We start from the raw sequence: 15,485 nt of genomic DNA on the forward strand, positions 1-15,485 counted from the left end.
CACACAGGTGCCCATGTACAAAGTCTACCTGTGCGGGTGTATGTGTGTCTTTGTGCTTGGACAGGAGTAGTTGCAAAAATCTGTATGTGTGCTGGCAAGCATGTGTGTGCTCTGGGCGTATGGATATGTGCCTATGAGTGTATACAGGTTATATGTATATGTGCATGGAGATTATATGTGTGTCTATCTGCCTGAATGTCCCCACGGGTGTATCTAGACAAGTGAGCCTGGGGGGATGGGCATCCGTGTGTGTCGTAGGTCATGTGTAAGAGCTTGTTTGTGTGTGTGATGGCCCCTGCGTGCATGTGTCTGCATGTGTAATGGTTCGTGGGGGGGGGGGTGCGCACGCTGGTGCAAATGTGCCTGCTTGTGCCTGTCCCCAGGCTGCGGCCCAGCCCTCTGACTGTGCCAGAGCATCTCTCATGCATTACACATGAGCCCATCTCGAAGCAGGGCTCCTGATCAAAGGGAAGCGGCATAAATAAGCCCGCTGCAGGCTCATTGCCGCAGATTGGATGCCCTTGCCTCCCTCCACGCTAAGATGCTCAGATTGGCTTCCAAGAGCCTGGTTCCAGCCCCCACCGCGCTGCTGTCCTCAGCATCAAGCAGCGCCTCCAGCAGCCTGCTCCGCCCTCACGCACCATCCCTGCATATAGTGCAGCCCAAAGGGCAGAGGAGGGACACCTATGCTGTCACCCAGCTGGGATGCCGGGGCCCCGGGGCCCATGCTTACAAGGGCTCCTGGCCAGAAACAGTAACTCCACATCGCCCTGCAGAATCAACCCCGCTTTCCCGCTCTCCTGATCACCAGTTAATCCCCTTGGACATCTGGCGACATTGTCTCCTGCTTGAATTTGAGGGAAGCTCTTCTAGCCCAGGCTCCCTTATCACTGACAGCAGCAATGGGACCGCATTGCAGGCGGAGAGGAGCTTGAATGTGGGGATATTAACCCCACCTCAGATCATGAGCTGGAAGCACAACACCCACCCAGAAGTTCCCCAGACAAGCTTCCTTCCTCCCCACCCTACCAGCCCCCACCCTCCATAGCTGGGCTTTCCAGTCACACATCCCCCTCCCAGTCCCCACTCCTCTCCCCCAGGAGGTGGTAGCCTCCTCATTATCACTTTTGAGTTAGAGCTGGAAGGAAACCTGAGTTGAACCTGTTTCTCCAAACAGAGGGTGGGTGATTTGCCCATGATCACACAGCAGATCGGTGGTGGAAGCACAATGCAAGGTCAGATAATTCTGTGTGCACATGCAGCGCCCTCCCCCACACCCACTCTAGGGTCTTCTAGAGGGCTAGTCCTCCCCCCTGCCCATGAGTGGCTGTGGCACTAGGCTTGAACAGGGAGCAGCTTCAGGTGTAACCACAGGATGTCTAGGAGACATTGGCCAGGTCAACGGTAGTAGTAACATTTGTCGAGCACTTACCCGGTGCCGGCCACATTTGGGCACTTGACCTGCATTCACGCATGTCATCCTCACAGCAACCCCAGACCGTAGAGACCATTATTATAATTTATCTCCATCTGACACCTGAGGAAGGTAGGCTCCAAAGTGACCTGAGTTCGCACGAACTTGCCTAAGATGGAGAGCTGGTGAAATGCTGAGCTGGGATTGGAACCCTGGCGATCTGGCTGGAGCCCTTGCGCCCACCCTGCAGCCTGGGAGACGCTCCAGGAGGCCCGGCGCTCTGAAGGAAATTTCACTTGAAGAGTTGTCGGGGAGCAGCAGACATCACAAACAGCATCTCCCATGCTGTCCTCCCTCCGTCTGGGAAGATAAAAATTAATTAGGAGATGAAAAAGGAAGTCTTTGAAAGCACTGTATGGCTGTAAAAATATGTAGGCAAATATAAAGGAGAACACTGGGGAAGCGTGTTCACTGGGCAGCTTTGAAGGGAGCCAGGCTGTCGGAAGATGGCTTCTGCAAGGATTTAGCCCCCCTTCCGTGTTGCGGTGGGGGAGGGGGGCCCGTCACGGCGGTGTGCGTGACGGACTCCTGCTCAGGGAAGAGACCAGAGCTGGGGCCCAAGGATCCCAGGCTCCCCGGGGCTCCAGCTTTATCAAGCCCCCCACCCCCTTGCACAGCCTTGTCTGGCCCTAGCGATGGAGCCTAGAGAGGCCTTCCATCCAACGCCCCATCTTCCAGCTGCTCCGCCGACTCTTCCCTGAGCTGGAAGGCTCACCTCATCTCAGCCTCCAGGTTCTCCTGGCCCATCTGCTGGCTGGTCTAGAATCAGAGCCCTGCCTTCAAGCAGAAGCAGGGCCTCCAAAACTCAGGGGCCAGGCAGGATTCAGTGCCGTGCAGCCTGGCGCGGTTGGGTCACCCTGGTGTTAAAAGTCAGACCAGGACTTGAGTCCTGGGTGTTGGCTCTGCTGGGTGACCTGGGGTAAGTCCCTTTATTTCTCCCAGCCTCAATTTGTTCCCCTGTATGACACGGATACGGGCTCCCCATACGCAGCAGTCAGCAAGAGGACTCAGTGCGCTCCTTTGTGTACGGTGGTTAGCCCAGCACCGGGCACACAAGGCGCACTCGAGTCAGATGCTCCTCCAGCTGGCAGACCCAGAAGACTAGGAAGCAGGCTGGACCCTTTTCTCCTTTTGCCCCATAGGCCCCAGAGGACTTAAGCGGGGCACTTTGGAGAGGGACCAGCCAAGGGACACCTGGAGAATCCCCCTTCCTCCAAGTCCCTCCAGATGGAGGACCATGGGCTTTGGGAAGGACCTTGGTGCCTCTCACAGGATGGCCATTGGCCACTGCACAGAGCTAAGAACTCGGGAGGAGCCCCAAGACCCTCAGAATAGAAGAGACCCCGAGAGGGCAGGCCGAGGAGCAGGGACAGGTGCGGGGCTGGGCCTGTGGCGAGAGGAAGTGACTGAACACTCGAGTGACTGAGGACCGCTCTGGGCCTTTCTATAGAACGGGGCTGATAATAGAACCCCCCTCACAGAGTTATCGAGATGACAAAGTGGGATCATTCACAGAGACAGCGTAATAGAGTCACAGCTGAGCACCTGACCCAGAGTACACGCTGTAAGAAGTGCTAACCATTCTTATGGTTTTGTTGAAAGTGGTGGTACACAGGCCTGCTCAGCCCCCAGACACGGTTTTGGGGACCATACACTGCTTACATTTTCTTATGTGAGTTGCCAGCATTTTAAAATGGAGAGATTTTTGCATTTAAAATATTCACATTTCCAGCTTCTTGAAAATGTGAAGGATCTGGCATCACTTAGCTGCTCGCCTGCAGAACAAGAGTTGTGGGAGCCAAGAGGCAGTAGCTTTCCCAGGCTCTCAGAATCCTACTCAGTGCTCCCTCCTTCCATATTTACGGCTCCCCCTGCCCCCCTGCCCCTGTCAGCACTGGGGTTTTCTACCCCGGGCATTGTGTCATTTAATTTCTGTAGAAACTCTGCACTGTAGAAATGATTATCCCCAGTTTCCAAATGTGAGAACAGAGGCTTCGAGAGAAATAATGTGATGCCGGCCACTCGTCCAGCACTTCGTAGGGACCAAGCTCTGTGCTCAGCTAACGCCCATTTTACAGATGTGGAAAATGAGGCTCAGAGATGGGACATCACTGGCCTGTGGTTGCAGAAGGAGCTGGCCTTTGAACCCAGGTTGGCGTGACACCAGAGTCCAAGCAGCAGAGCTGACCCCCTCCGGCTGCCTCCATCCCCAGCCTGCAGCCCTCACCTCCTGAAAGCCCAAACTCCTCTGCATGGGCCAGCCTGCAGCCTGCCCCCCTGCCCCCGCGCCTGCACACACACACACAAGCCTCGGGGCAGGCACCAAGAGCAGGGGTTACTGCAGGACTGGAGGGTCAGTGAGTCTGTCCTTGGCAAGGTGGACTGTGATGGCAGGCAGAGGCAGCAGACTCAGGGAGGCTGCCTGGTCCCCACGGAAATAATCCCACAGACATGATTAACTGCTCAAGCATGTGGATCTGATAAGGCCAAAGCCTCCACACCCAGGATAAGCAAGCCAATTAGTTTGAGGAAAGGTCTCCTTTCCACCATGGAAAATACCCAAGGTCTCGCATGGAATCACATTGCCACTGCCTCTCTGCACACGTTCCCTGGGATTCAGTTCCCTTTGAAATTGATAGATATTTTTATATATACCTATATACATTTTTCTTGTACAGAAATGTTAAATTCTCAAGATTAAGTATCTTCAGTTGGGGAAAAATCAATTTACTTCTTTGAGGAGGCTGGAATTGAAAGTCGTGAGCCTGAAACTTACTTTCTTGCCAATTTTACTGATAAAAAAAGCTTCTCTGTCCTGGCACATCGCCCTATATTGGCTGCTCCAAACAATTCCATTAATTGATTTGTGTGACTGGCCCTGAAGCAATGCTTATTAAGGTTCCCACTGGAGCTGGGACAGGCAGGATGATGTGGGAGTCGTAGCTGTGTGGGACTCCGTTCCCTGGGGTGGTGATTATAGCTCGGGCCAGTGACAGGAGCTCTGGCCTCTGGTGACCAGGCCCAGGAGACGGGAGAGGGACCCGATGCTCCCGGAGGGGCCCCAGCTATGTCCCTCCCTGCCTCAGCCCCGCGCTGCTAGAGGGGAACTTTTTGGGGACGTGTCCTGGAATCACAGCATCTGGAAGACAGGAGGGAACTTAAAGGGAAGCAGAGACCATGAGTGGATGTGGTTGAGCATGGGAGACCCCAGACACAGAGTAAGCACAGTCGGTGGCCATTCTCAGGATGCGGATTTCAGAGCCACCTGCCTAAAGTTGGTGGAGGTGTGAATTTGTCGGCACTGGAGCTGGGAGAGCGGAACCACTTGAAATCAGCGTCACGGCCAGCTTCACTCTCTTCTCTCAACTGGCCCCAGCTCTCTGGTGTTCTTCCATCTCCCTCACTGCCTTCCTTTACCCACTGGAGGCTTTTATGTGTCTTCCTCAAAGCCCATTGGCCTCAACAGCCCTCCGACCCCCAAAAGAAATTTCTGTGTCCATTTACGGTGGAGTATTACTGGAAAGAACTTATGTTTTAATGTCGGAACCTGTTTCTACTCGACGTGACTGTGTGAAGGAGGAATGGTGTGTTGGGGGAGGATATAGGGAGGAGTTTGCAGAAAGAAGAGTTCTCATCCCTTTCTGAGACAGAAGGAGTGGGGCAGGGCTTCCTGAGTGGTTCATTGTCAAGTTCCTTTTGCCAGTGTTTGAGATTTACTGATGGATGACTGGCTTCATGGGAGAGTGAGATAGTGTGTAGGTAGTATGTGGGTGAGAACATGAACATGATGAATGAGAGGATGGATGGATGGATGGATGGATGAATAAGTAAAAGGCTAGGGGGATAGTTGAGTGGTTAGTTGAATGAATTAGTGTGTAAGTAGTATGTGGGTGAGAACATGAACATGATGAATGAGAGGATAGATGGATGGATGGGTGGATGGGCAGATGGATGGGTGGATGGATGGATGGATGGATGGATAGATAAATAAATAAGTAAAAGGCTAGGTGGACAGTTGAGTGGTCAGTTGAATGAATTAGTGTGTAAGTAGTATGTGGGTGAGAACATGAACATAACGAATGAGAAGATGGATGGATGAATGGTTGGATGGATGGATGGATGGATGGATGGATGGATGGATGGATGGCTATAGATGCATGCATTAGGAGACCTAAGGGGAGCCCTGATGATCTCATCAACCCCCAATTCCCACTGGAGAACTGGGAAGGCAGGAGAGACTGGGATGGAAAAGAGCTGAGGTGCTGGAGCCACTGATGGGGCAATAGTACTTAGTTATAGTGACCATGGGGGCCGAGTATCTGAGGAGCATGTGTCCCTGGCACCAGGGAAGACTGGACTTGGATGATCTGATTAGAGGAATCATTGGAATTGATTATCTGAAAAAACAATGATTTGGGGCCTAGCAGTAGCTTGTGTGTGTACGTGGTTCCGAGAGCGTACTGGTTACCTCTTGCTGCACAGCAGATTACCTGGAACTTAGTGTCTTAAAGCAACAGCGTTATGATCTCCCTGACTGGGTCAGGAAGCAGCACAGCTTAGCTGCGTCCTCTGCACGGGGTCCGGGACAGGCTGCAGTCAAGGTGTTAGCTAAGGCTGTAGCCATCTCAAGGCTCTGCTTCCAAGCTCGCGCACATGGTTGTTGGCGGCGTTCAGGTCCTCCCGCGTTGTCGGACTGAGGGCTTCAGTTCTCTGCTCCCTGTTGGCTGGAGGCTGCCCTCTGTTCCTGGCCACGTGGGCCTCTCCATGGGGCGACTCACAGCACGCAGCCGGCTGTCATCAGAGCAGCTGGGGAGAGGAGCCAGAGAGAGTGCAAGCAAGAGCGTCAGACTCCGTAACCTAATCTCAGAAGTGACATCCGATCACTCCTAGGGGGCAGTTAAAACCAAGTTGCTAGTCCAGCCCACACGCAAGGGGAGGGGATTACACAAGGGCAGGAGTACCAAGGACAGGGATCATTGCAGCGGCATAGGAGCTTGGATAGAAGCTTCCTACCACGGTGCATCTGGGCAGGAACAGTCACAGAGTGAGAAAGGCCCTCAGGGACAAAAGGAGCCAGAGAAGGAGAGTCTGGACATCCGAAATTATGTCTGAGGAGTCAGAAAAGCTGGAAATCAGGAACGTTTTTAAGGGCAGGAGTAGCTAGTAGGGAAGTGTGTCTGGGGCCAGAGGAGGAGCTGGGGCAGGGAAGAGTAGCTGGCAAGAGAGAGTAGCTGGCGAGCACAGGTTTGAAGGTAAGCGCTCAAGAGGCGAGAGTAACCGGTGGTGGAGTAGCTAGTTGCACACAGGCCTGGCAGAAAGTAGGATGGCTGAGGACAGGAGCTAGAAGCATCTGAGCCCTTCCAGGCCTTCGGCTTTGAGGCAGATAAATTTGCAGGTGGGACAGTAGCTGCTTGTCTGTGAAGGTGCCCCCAGTCCCAGAGGCGGCATCACTGGTCCTTGATGGATTCTCGGTTCTGATAAAATTCAGGTGGGGTCTTGCCTGCTGCTTCAGGGCTCCCTGCTCCCCCAGGCATGCTTGGGTCTCCAGGAGCCAGTTTTGGAGAGGACAACCCTCACCAGAGCTGGGAAGCCCCTGGAGAATAGTAGATACACTTTCCTCCCGGCCACTGCCCCCACCGCCTGGACTCCTGGCAGACATAGCTTCTTTCCCCATCCGCTACCCATCCTCCAGCCCTGCACCAGCCTGTCACACACACCGGAGCTGGGCCGGGTGCCAATCAGACAGGCTGACATCACAGACAGGCACAGCTAGACTTGGAAGCAGCCGGGTACAATGGGGCCTGCAGAGCCACCTGCTCCCCTGGGATCTGTGGGGCAGGGCCATTCCCTGCTGGGAGCAGGTACCTGGCTGGCTATCATCTCCCGAGAAGTCTCATGAATGCCATGCACCCTGATCTGTCCATTCTCCTCAGGCAGCAGGGGACATTCAACCTTGGGCCCCTCTCCTGGGCCCAGCTCCTTCTCTGAATCTCCCCAGCCAAGCAAGACAAGCCCAGCAGCTCACCCCCTGGGCCTCATCTTAGGGATGCTAGTTCTGCTCATCCATCAGCGTCCAGTCTGGGATGCTTTGGGGACAATTACAATAAGGAGATAAGGGCCCTGCCGACCACGTGCTCTGACAGGCCCCCCTTCTCACCCCGCTCCTTAATGAAGTCCAGTAGGCAGAAACCCTTGTCTTCCCTTGGAACACAGTACACAGGAGGGGCCCTCTTTGGTTGAAGTGGGAGTAGGGGCCCAGAACCCACCAAGCTTTGCCTTCATTGGCATCCACCTCTCCCTCTCTATCTTCACAGAGTTTTCTGTGAGGTAGTGCAGCTAAGTGGTTGGGAACATGGGCTCTAGAGCCAGATGGCCTGGGTTGGAAGCCTAACTTTGCTACTTAGTGTCTGAGTAACCTTGGGCAAGTGACTTAGCCATGGCTTCAGTTTCTGTAAAATGGAGCTAAGGGTAGTGCCCACCTCCTATGATTGTTGTGAAGAATCAGTGAGTTAACGCAGATGAAGCTCTTAGAACAGGGCTGGCACATGGAAACCTTGAATAAAGGTTAGAGAAAGAAAATGCATTTAAAAAAAAAAAAAACAGTCTGAAAACCACCATGCCATGGCAAAGAGCTAGGGGTTTCTAGGTAAGTGGGCCTGAGTCTGAATCCTGGCTTCATCCCTTACCAATTGTGTGTTTTGGGACCTCCCCTCCCAGGGTCTCAGTTTCCACAGCTGAGCAAGGGGTGGCCTTCCCTCCCATCAGAGGGTTCTAGACAGGGTTCTGTGACCAGAGCCCTGTTAAGTGGGGTGTGGGGTGCTTGGCCTCTGGTGTGCTCAGTAACTATGTGCATCACCCCTCCCATTGTGGCCCAGAAATCCAAGATCTCCACCTTTGAGAAAATGTGGGCCTTCATGAGCAGCAAGCCATCAGCGCTGGTGAAGAACAACGAGGAGGGCATCCAGAGGACCCTAACGGCAGACTATGCACTGCTCATGGAGTCCACGACCATCGAGTATGTCACCCAGAGGAACTGCAACCTTACCCAGATTGGGGGCCTCATTGACTCCAAGGGCTACGGCATTGGCACGCCCATGGGTGAGCAAGGGGCTGCGGGTGGTTGGGGGGGCTGGGGGGACAGAGGATGACCGGGGCCCCCACAGCTACTCATGCACCCCATCTCCTGCTCCATCTCCCAGCTCATCCCATTGAACCTCAAAAGGTGGCATCTCTTCAACCCAGAGACAAACAGTAGAGTCACAACCTTGCGAGGTCAGCCTGGGCCTAAGCAGAGAAGAGCTGGGGCCAACACAGAGGTAGGGGGTCAGTTCAGAGGTCATGCCTGCTCTCTCTGACCTCACCCCTGTCGATGCAGCCCTAATACATGGGGCCTTCCAGGGGCCGACGGAGACAGGGACTCCTCGGCAAGACTCCCACCCCCAATCAGGACCTTGTTCCCACCGGACACCATAGAAAGATTCAAAGAGGGGCCTTTAGGAGCTTATGGAGAGGCTAGTGATGGTGGCCGGCGCTGTCCAGGGTGCTGACAGGGGCACATGCACAGGGACTGAGTGCCCCTGCCAGCCCGCTCCCCGCTCCCCCACTCAGGCTCCCCGTACCGGGACAAGATCACCATCGCCATCCTGCAGCTGCAGGAGGAGGACAAGCTGCACATCATGAAGGAGAAGTGGTGGAGAGGCAGTGGGTGTCCCGAGGAGGAGAACAAAGAGGCCAGCGCCCTGGGTATCCAGAAGATCGGGGGCATCTTCATCGTCCTGGCCGCCGGGCTGGTCTTGTCCGTGCTGGTGGCTGTGGGCGAGTTTGTGTACAAGCTCCGCAAAACAGCAGAGCGAGAGCAGGTAAGCCTCAAGAACTGGGGCCCGCATGGGGAAAGGAGGGAGTGGGGAGCACAGGGTGTGAGCCGGGTTCACACCTCCCAGGCACGCGTGGTGTCTGAGCCAGCCCTGCCTCGGCTCCAGCAGGAGGCTTGCCGGCCCCACCTCTGCTCTGACTCTGAGCACACATCCCCACCACTGTGGCTCCAGGCCAGGCCAAGCCCCCTCCTCTCCAGCTGGCTCATGCAACAGCCTCCACTCTGGCCTTCCTGCCTCTTCTCTCCCATCCACTCTCCAAACACAGCCAGGGCCCTGTTTAACACTTCATTCAAACCATGTCATTCCCCTGCAGAAAATCCTTCAGGGTAATTGTTGAAGCTGGGTGATGGTTACATGGGGCTTCATTATACTTCTCTCTCTCTCTACTGCTGCATATAGTTGGAAATTTCCATAATCAAAAGTTTAAAAAAGAAAGGAATGTTAAGAAGTCTGGCCAAGCATTCAGACAGTAGAACTCTGCTCAACCCATCTGATTAATTCAAGTGTGGTTGAGCAGTGGTTCTGGGTCCTGGTAGCAAATTAGAATCACAGGGAGAGAGTTTTTTAAGTGCTAATGCCCTGACCTCACTCCCAGAGACTGTTTTAATTGGTCTGTGGCAGAGCCTGGCATTGGTGTCTTAAGAAAGTGTACTTACAGGGTGATTTAAATGTGCACATGAGGGCGCCTGGGTGGTTCAGTTGGTTAAGCGTCTGCCTTCGGCTCAGATCATGATCCTGGGGTCCTGGGATCTAGCCCTGTGTTGGGTTCCCTGCTCAGTGGGGAGCCTGCTTCTCCCTCTCCCTCTGCCTGCCACTCCCCCTGCTTGTGCTCTCTCTCTCTGTCAAATGAATAAATAAAACCATTTAAAAAATGAAAATTTAAAAAAAAATCAATGAGCACCTGAGTTGAGGGCCTCTGGGCTGGAGGGAGGTGCCTTTCACAGAGAAGTTCAAAGGGACACAGGGCCAGTGTGGAAGGAGATTATAGGTATGTCCTATGTGGAGGGGACCACTCAAAACAGGTACTTTTTACATCCATCAGAAATGAAATGGGGTCCTTTATAATCGGTAAGCCAGAGTCAGCAATGAGGAAGGGGAAAGATCATCCTTGGTGTCATAGTTCTTGTGGGCATGAGGAAAGGGACATGCTCCAGTCTTGCTGGGAGCAGTCCGTGCGTACGTTTCTGGAAGGCAGCTTTGCAGTGTGGACAGTCTTAAAAGTGGCCACACATTTTGACAGTGAATTTCTACTTTTAGAAATGCACCCAATGGAAGAGGTCAGTTTTATTTACAAGGATATTCACTGAAGTGTTAATTAGCACATGAAAAATGGAGGGGAACATCCCCCTCAATGTCCAATAATACAGAAGGGCTAAAAAAATTATAATACATTAAAAAAGAACAACCAAATTCTTTAGGAATTCCCATTACGGTTGGAATGAGCTCCACAATCCACCCAAAAGCCGACAACAAGATCTGGTTCTATCCCACTTGTCTGACTTTCTCCTTCCCACGTTCCCCTCCATCACTCTCCTCCACACACACTGGCCTCCTCTTTAGTCCTTAACGCACCAAACACCTTTCAGCCCCAGGCCTTTTGCACATGCTGGTCCATGTACCTGCAATGCTCTTCCCACCCACCCCCACCCCCACCCCGAGCACCGTATTATTGGCATGTTCTGGTCATTCAGGTTTCAGCTGAAACACCACCTCTCAAGTAGCCTTCCCCACTTGCCTCCACGCCCGATGCCCCTCTATCTCATTCCACTGTTTTATTCTCTTAACAACACTTACCGTGCTCTAAAGTGATTTATTTGTTCACACGTTTATTACCTGTCTCTATCACATCATAGACCAGAAGCTCCCTGAGGGCTGTGACCTGCCTTTTTCATGTCTGTTTGCCTGACATCTAGAACAGCGTGTGGCACATAGTAGGGCCTCGGTAAATATTTTCAGAATGAATAATGGCAGGTGAGGAGAGTTGCCATTCTGTGTTTAATGGGCAGACAAGGGGAAGCTCAGAGGGGAAGTGAGTAAGAGGCAGAGCCAGAATTGAGAATCTCCGCGCCCTCCCCTCCCCTGCACAGCCTTGTCACAGCTGCCTGAGTGCTCCTGAGAGGACCTCACCACGCAAATGGAGCCATCAACAGCCCCCCCCCCCCCCGCCTTCCAGACAAGCCACAGGACAGCCTCTGGCCATGGATCTCCTAGGAGCCCCCGCCGTCAGACACCTGCAGGCAAAGCATAGGGACCCAGGCCAGAAACCACTGTCACCCAGCTGCCTTGCAGGGACCTGCCTCCCACTTGCACACCTTGAGAAACGTGCTGGACTGTCCCTGTGGAAGCGTGGTGATTTTGCCCTAGGTGGGAAGCCCTCCCAGGGGAAAGGTTACCCATACATTCATCAGGTGTTTCTTAAGCCTGACCCTGGGCCAGGCCTAGTGCTAGGAGCTGGGCTTACAGGGATGAAACTGGCTGGTTCCTGCCCTCAGAATCTAGTGGAGAAAAATCAGGCAGGTCAAATTCCTCAAACTTTAGCGTGCACACCCTTCAGAACCTCGGTTTGCTCATCTGGGAAATGGGGATAGGATGATACTACCTGCCCTGGCTACCTTAGTCTCCAAACAAGAACGTAACGCTCTGCAGGCTGCCTCAAACTGATCATCTTGAGTGGGCAGAGGGTGGGTGGCCTAAAGGTGAGAGTGAGACAGGCAACCTTGGCACCAGCCTTGGGAGGAAGGGGAGGAGCCGGCTGGGGTTGCAAGCCCGGGCCTCACCCATGTGCCCCTTGCCCTCCCACCCCACCCCAGCGTTCCTTCTGCAGCACCGTAGCCGATGAGATCCGTTTCTCCCTTACCTGCCAGCGTCGGGTCAAGCACAAGCCGCAGCCTCCCATGATGGTCAAGACTGACGCTGTCATCAACATGCACACGTTCAACGACCGCCGGCTTCCAGGCAAGGACAGCATGGCCTGCAGCACATCATTGGCCCCCGTATTCCCCTAGGCACAGGTGGGGTGGGGACCGAAGGCCTGGGGGCAGGGCAGAGGAAAGCAAGGACACTGGAAGGCACCTCCCCTGTGCCCACACTGGGCTTGGGGGCCAGAGCTGCTGCCTGCCTGCTGGGCCAGGAGCCCTCTGCCCTTACCTCCCAGGAAACCAGCAGGCCCCGAGGCCAGCTGCTTGGGCCTCACTCGCCTCTCGTTTCTTCTGTGGGTTTCTAAAGCTGCCAGCCGAGACAGCCAAGGCCAAAGGAAGCACATGCCTCTCTCAGGCCAAACTCACCTGCCCCTCGACTCTCCTTGACAGTCAGAAGTTCCTACCACGGCCTTGCTGAGGCCAAAGAAAATGGGAAACAGCTCATATGTTGCCTCTCCTTCCATGAGCCCAGACCTCCTGGGCCATGACCGTGAGACCAGAAACACAAACCCTGGGCACCTTAAGGATTGTAGTATGGCTACCAATGGGAGCTGAAGATGGGGGATGTCTACCCTACATGTCTCGGGCAGAAGGAAGACTTCATCCCTTAGGGGCTGCTCACATAGTCTTGGTCTCTTGGACTTGGCAGCATGTATGGCAGCCCCCATCTTGGCAAAATTGAAGGCAGAGAGCCCCATAGAAGAAAAGAGGAGTTTGGGGTATGGGAGAGAAGAAAATGCACAAAGGCCACCATTTTGAATTCTTATGGACGATGTCCCAATTGTTCCCATTCCTCAAGGAGGTAAAAAGTGGAGTATAAAGTGGAGGAGTGGTCAGAGCAAATTTTCTACTTTCTGGCCAGAAGGTAGAGGACCCCCTGAATCTCTCACAAAGGGTGACCAGAGATTCAGCCGATATTTGAAGCCAGAGGAACAGTGGATGCCATGGAAATCCCATAGTCCCTTGAGCCACTGGGTCTTATTTGGCTGGTCACTGAGCTGTTTTCTAAACCCTAGTGGCATTTGAGAGCTTGGGCTCTTTGCCATCTACTCATCAGCAACTCCCCATTCCTGGCCAGTTGACCTTGACCTCCTTCTGTCACCTTGGAAGGAGAAGAGAAGCCTAGATTGAAGTGAAAGTCATGACGCCCCCCCCCCCTTAAAAGAGGGATACAGGTCCTACGGCACAGGCTAACTTTGGGGTAGATGGGGAAGGCCGGGAGGGCCCTCAAGAACTCTTGGCCTCCTGAACTTGCCAAACATAAAGATGCTCCCCAGAAAGGAAAGTTTTCAGGGACAGGGTATCAGAGCTCATAGAGGCCCCAAGAGTGGGGAAAGAAAAGCTGTCTCCTGGAGAATTAACCAAAGACCCCACATAGAGACACAGGCCACCTAGGCCCCGATCTCTTGTCCAGAGCAGCTTGGACCTAGTGGGGCTTGGGGGTATAGCAAAGAAATAGTAGCAGATGGGGTACCAGTGAGGGCCGGACCAGATGACTTGTGGGTTCCAGCTAGGTAGGATGGATGTTCTAGAAGTCTGTGACTTTAAGATTCTGGAAAAAGAATGAGACATGGAAGGTTTAGGAGCAAAGTGTCCTTAAAGAGACTATGACGGGGCCAGCAAAGCTTCCCATTGCTAAGGGTGAAAGGCAGTCTCGGAACAGGGGAGGGAAGGCTGGAGATTCCGGATGGGGACCCAGAAGACACTATTATCCCCCTCCCACCTCTCTCCTGTTTCTGCCTGGGGAGTCTGGTTAAGGAAGAGCTACATTTAGATCTCAAGGACCTTCTCAGCTGGGGTGAAGAATAATCTCTAACTCCCCCCAGGGACTCCCAAAGCAGGAGAGCGCAGTGGGCTCATGTGATAAATAACATTCCTCCTCCAAACTGTGAGCTGCAGGACCAAACCAGCTGGTTCCCACCCTCCCAGCAGCTCCAACAGGCTGTGTGCCGGGGAGGTGGGAGAAGAGAGCTGGACGCGCAGCATCGCCAACACACGTAATGACAGGAGAAGCCATGCTGTCGTGAGCTCGTGTGTGGGAGTGCGTGTGTGCATGCATATATGTGTATCTGTGTGTGTGAGCTCTAGGGGCTGGGGGTGAGGGACGGATTTGGACATCAAACAGAGTCCAGGACATGCAATAATAGAACCCTTTAGGTTCTGACGTGTGTGTGCACACATGTGTGAATCTGGGATGAGGGAGACAAATCTGGACAAGCAGCAGAGCCCCATACATGTAAAAACGGGAGAAGCCATGTCTTGCTGGGGTCCTGGGGAGTACATACACGTATATGTGCATGCACGAGTGTGTATGCTTGTGTGTGCCTGGCCTGTGTGTGCATGCACGCTTGGGTGTACGTTTTGCACCCCTGGCAGAGGGTGGAGGACAGGATAAAACCCGCAGCGTTGCCAAATGTTTAAAAGGAGAAGCCATGTCGTTGAGGGGTCCACATGTGAGCAAGTGTGCATCTGTGTGTGTGGGCATGGGTTTGCAGCGGAGAGCAGGACAGAGGACAGAACCAGAGAGCTTTGTGGTACAGATCAGTGCATGTGTGCAAGGAGCCATGTGGCATCGGAATTACTTGGGGGGGCATGCTCCCACATGGGTGTGCAGACTCACCCATGTGTTCCAGCTCACAGCAGGAGCAGAAATGGACAATCAGGAAGGCAGGGAATCAGGGTCTGCTTGCACTTCTGTTGGTAAGGAGAGATCATTTGTCACAAGGATTTGGCGAGACAGTGTGCTTTTGTGTATGATGCTCCATGAGCGAGTCATGTTCTTCTGAGGCTGCACACGAACACAGGCTGATGGGGGAAGAAAGAAGTGGCGTGGGTTTGGGAAGATATTTCATCAGCGGAATGAAGAATAGTGGCTATTGGAGGCACAATTCATTTAGGGAAATCCCCCAAAAGGTACTAAAATGATTTTTAGACTTGTAATGAAGGTGGGGTGACATGCTGCCCAACCCCGCCCCCCACTCAAGCCTTATGTCCCTGTGTGTGGCTAATGTTCAAACTCTGGCTGGTGTCCTTGGTTTGCCTTTGAGACCAGCCCAGTGTTCAAAACACAGTGGGGACTGCTTCTGCCCAAGTGGGAGCTATGTCTCTCCCCAGGTCCCGAAGGTGCTAGCTGGTACTACTACACCGCGTGGGGTGGGGAGGGGAGAAGGTGTTCGCATCAAGGCGGATCAAGAGGAATTAAAGGCGACGTCAACCATG

At 53.6% G+C, this 15,485-nt stretch overlaps 1 protein-coding gene across 1 annotated transcript in view; it reads left to right on the forward strand.

Moving 5' to 3' along the window:
* Window positions 1-12,353, forward strand: part of GRIK3 (glutamate ionotropic receptor kainate type subunit 3) — a 213,568-nt gene extending 201,215 nt beyond the window's left edge. The window contains exons 14-16 of the mRNA XM_028113913.1: window positions 8,350-8,572; window positions 9,083-9,333; window positions 12,159-12,353. Coding sequence (XP_027969714.1) covers window positions 8,350-8,572; window positions 9,083-9,333; window positions 12,159-12,353 — 669 coding nt within the window. The remainder of the gene's footprint in view (window positions 1-8,349; window positions 8,573-9,082; window positions 9,334-12,158) is intronic.
* Window positions 12,354-15,485: the final 3,132 nt, after the last annotated feature.

The sequence above is a fragment of the Eumetopias jubatus genome, unplaced genomic scaffold (genome assembly GCF_037043125.1).
Source record: "Eumetopias jubatus isolate StellerSeaLion01/CBP00866 unplaced genomic scaffold, mEumJub1_p1.0 scaffold_4, whole genome shotgun sequence".
Taxonomy (NCBI): Eukaryota; Metazoa; Chordata; class Mammalia; order Carnivora; family Otariidae; genus Eumetopias; species Eumetopias jubatus.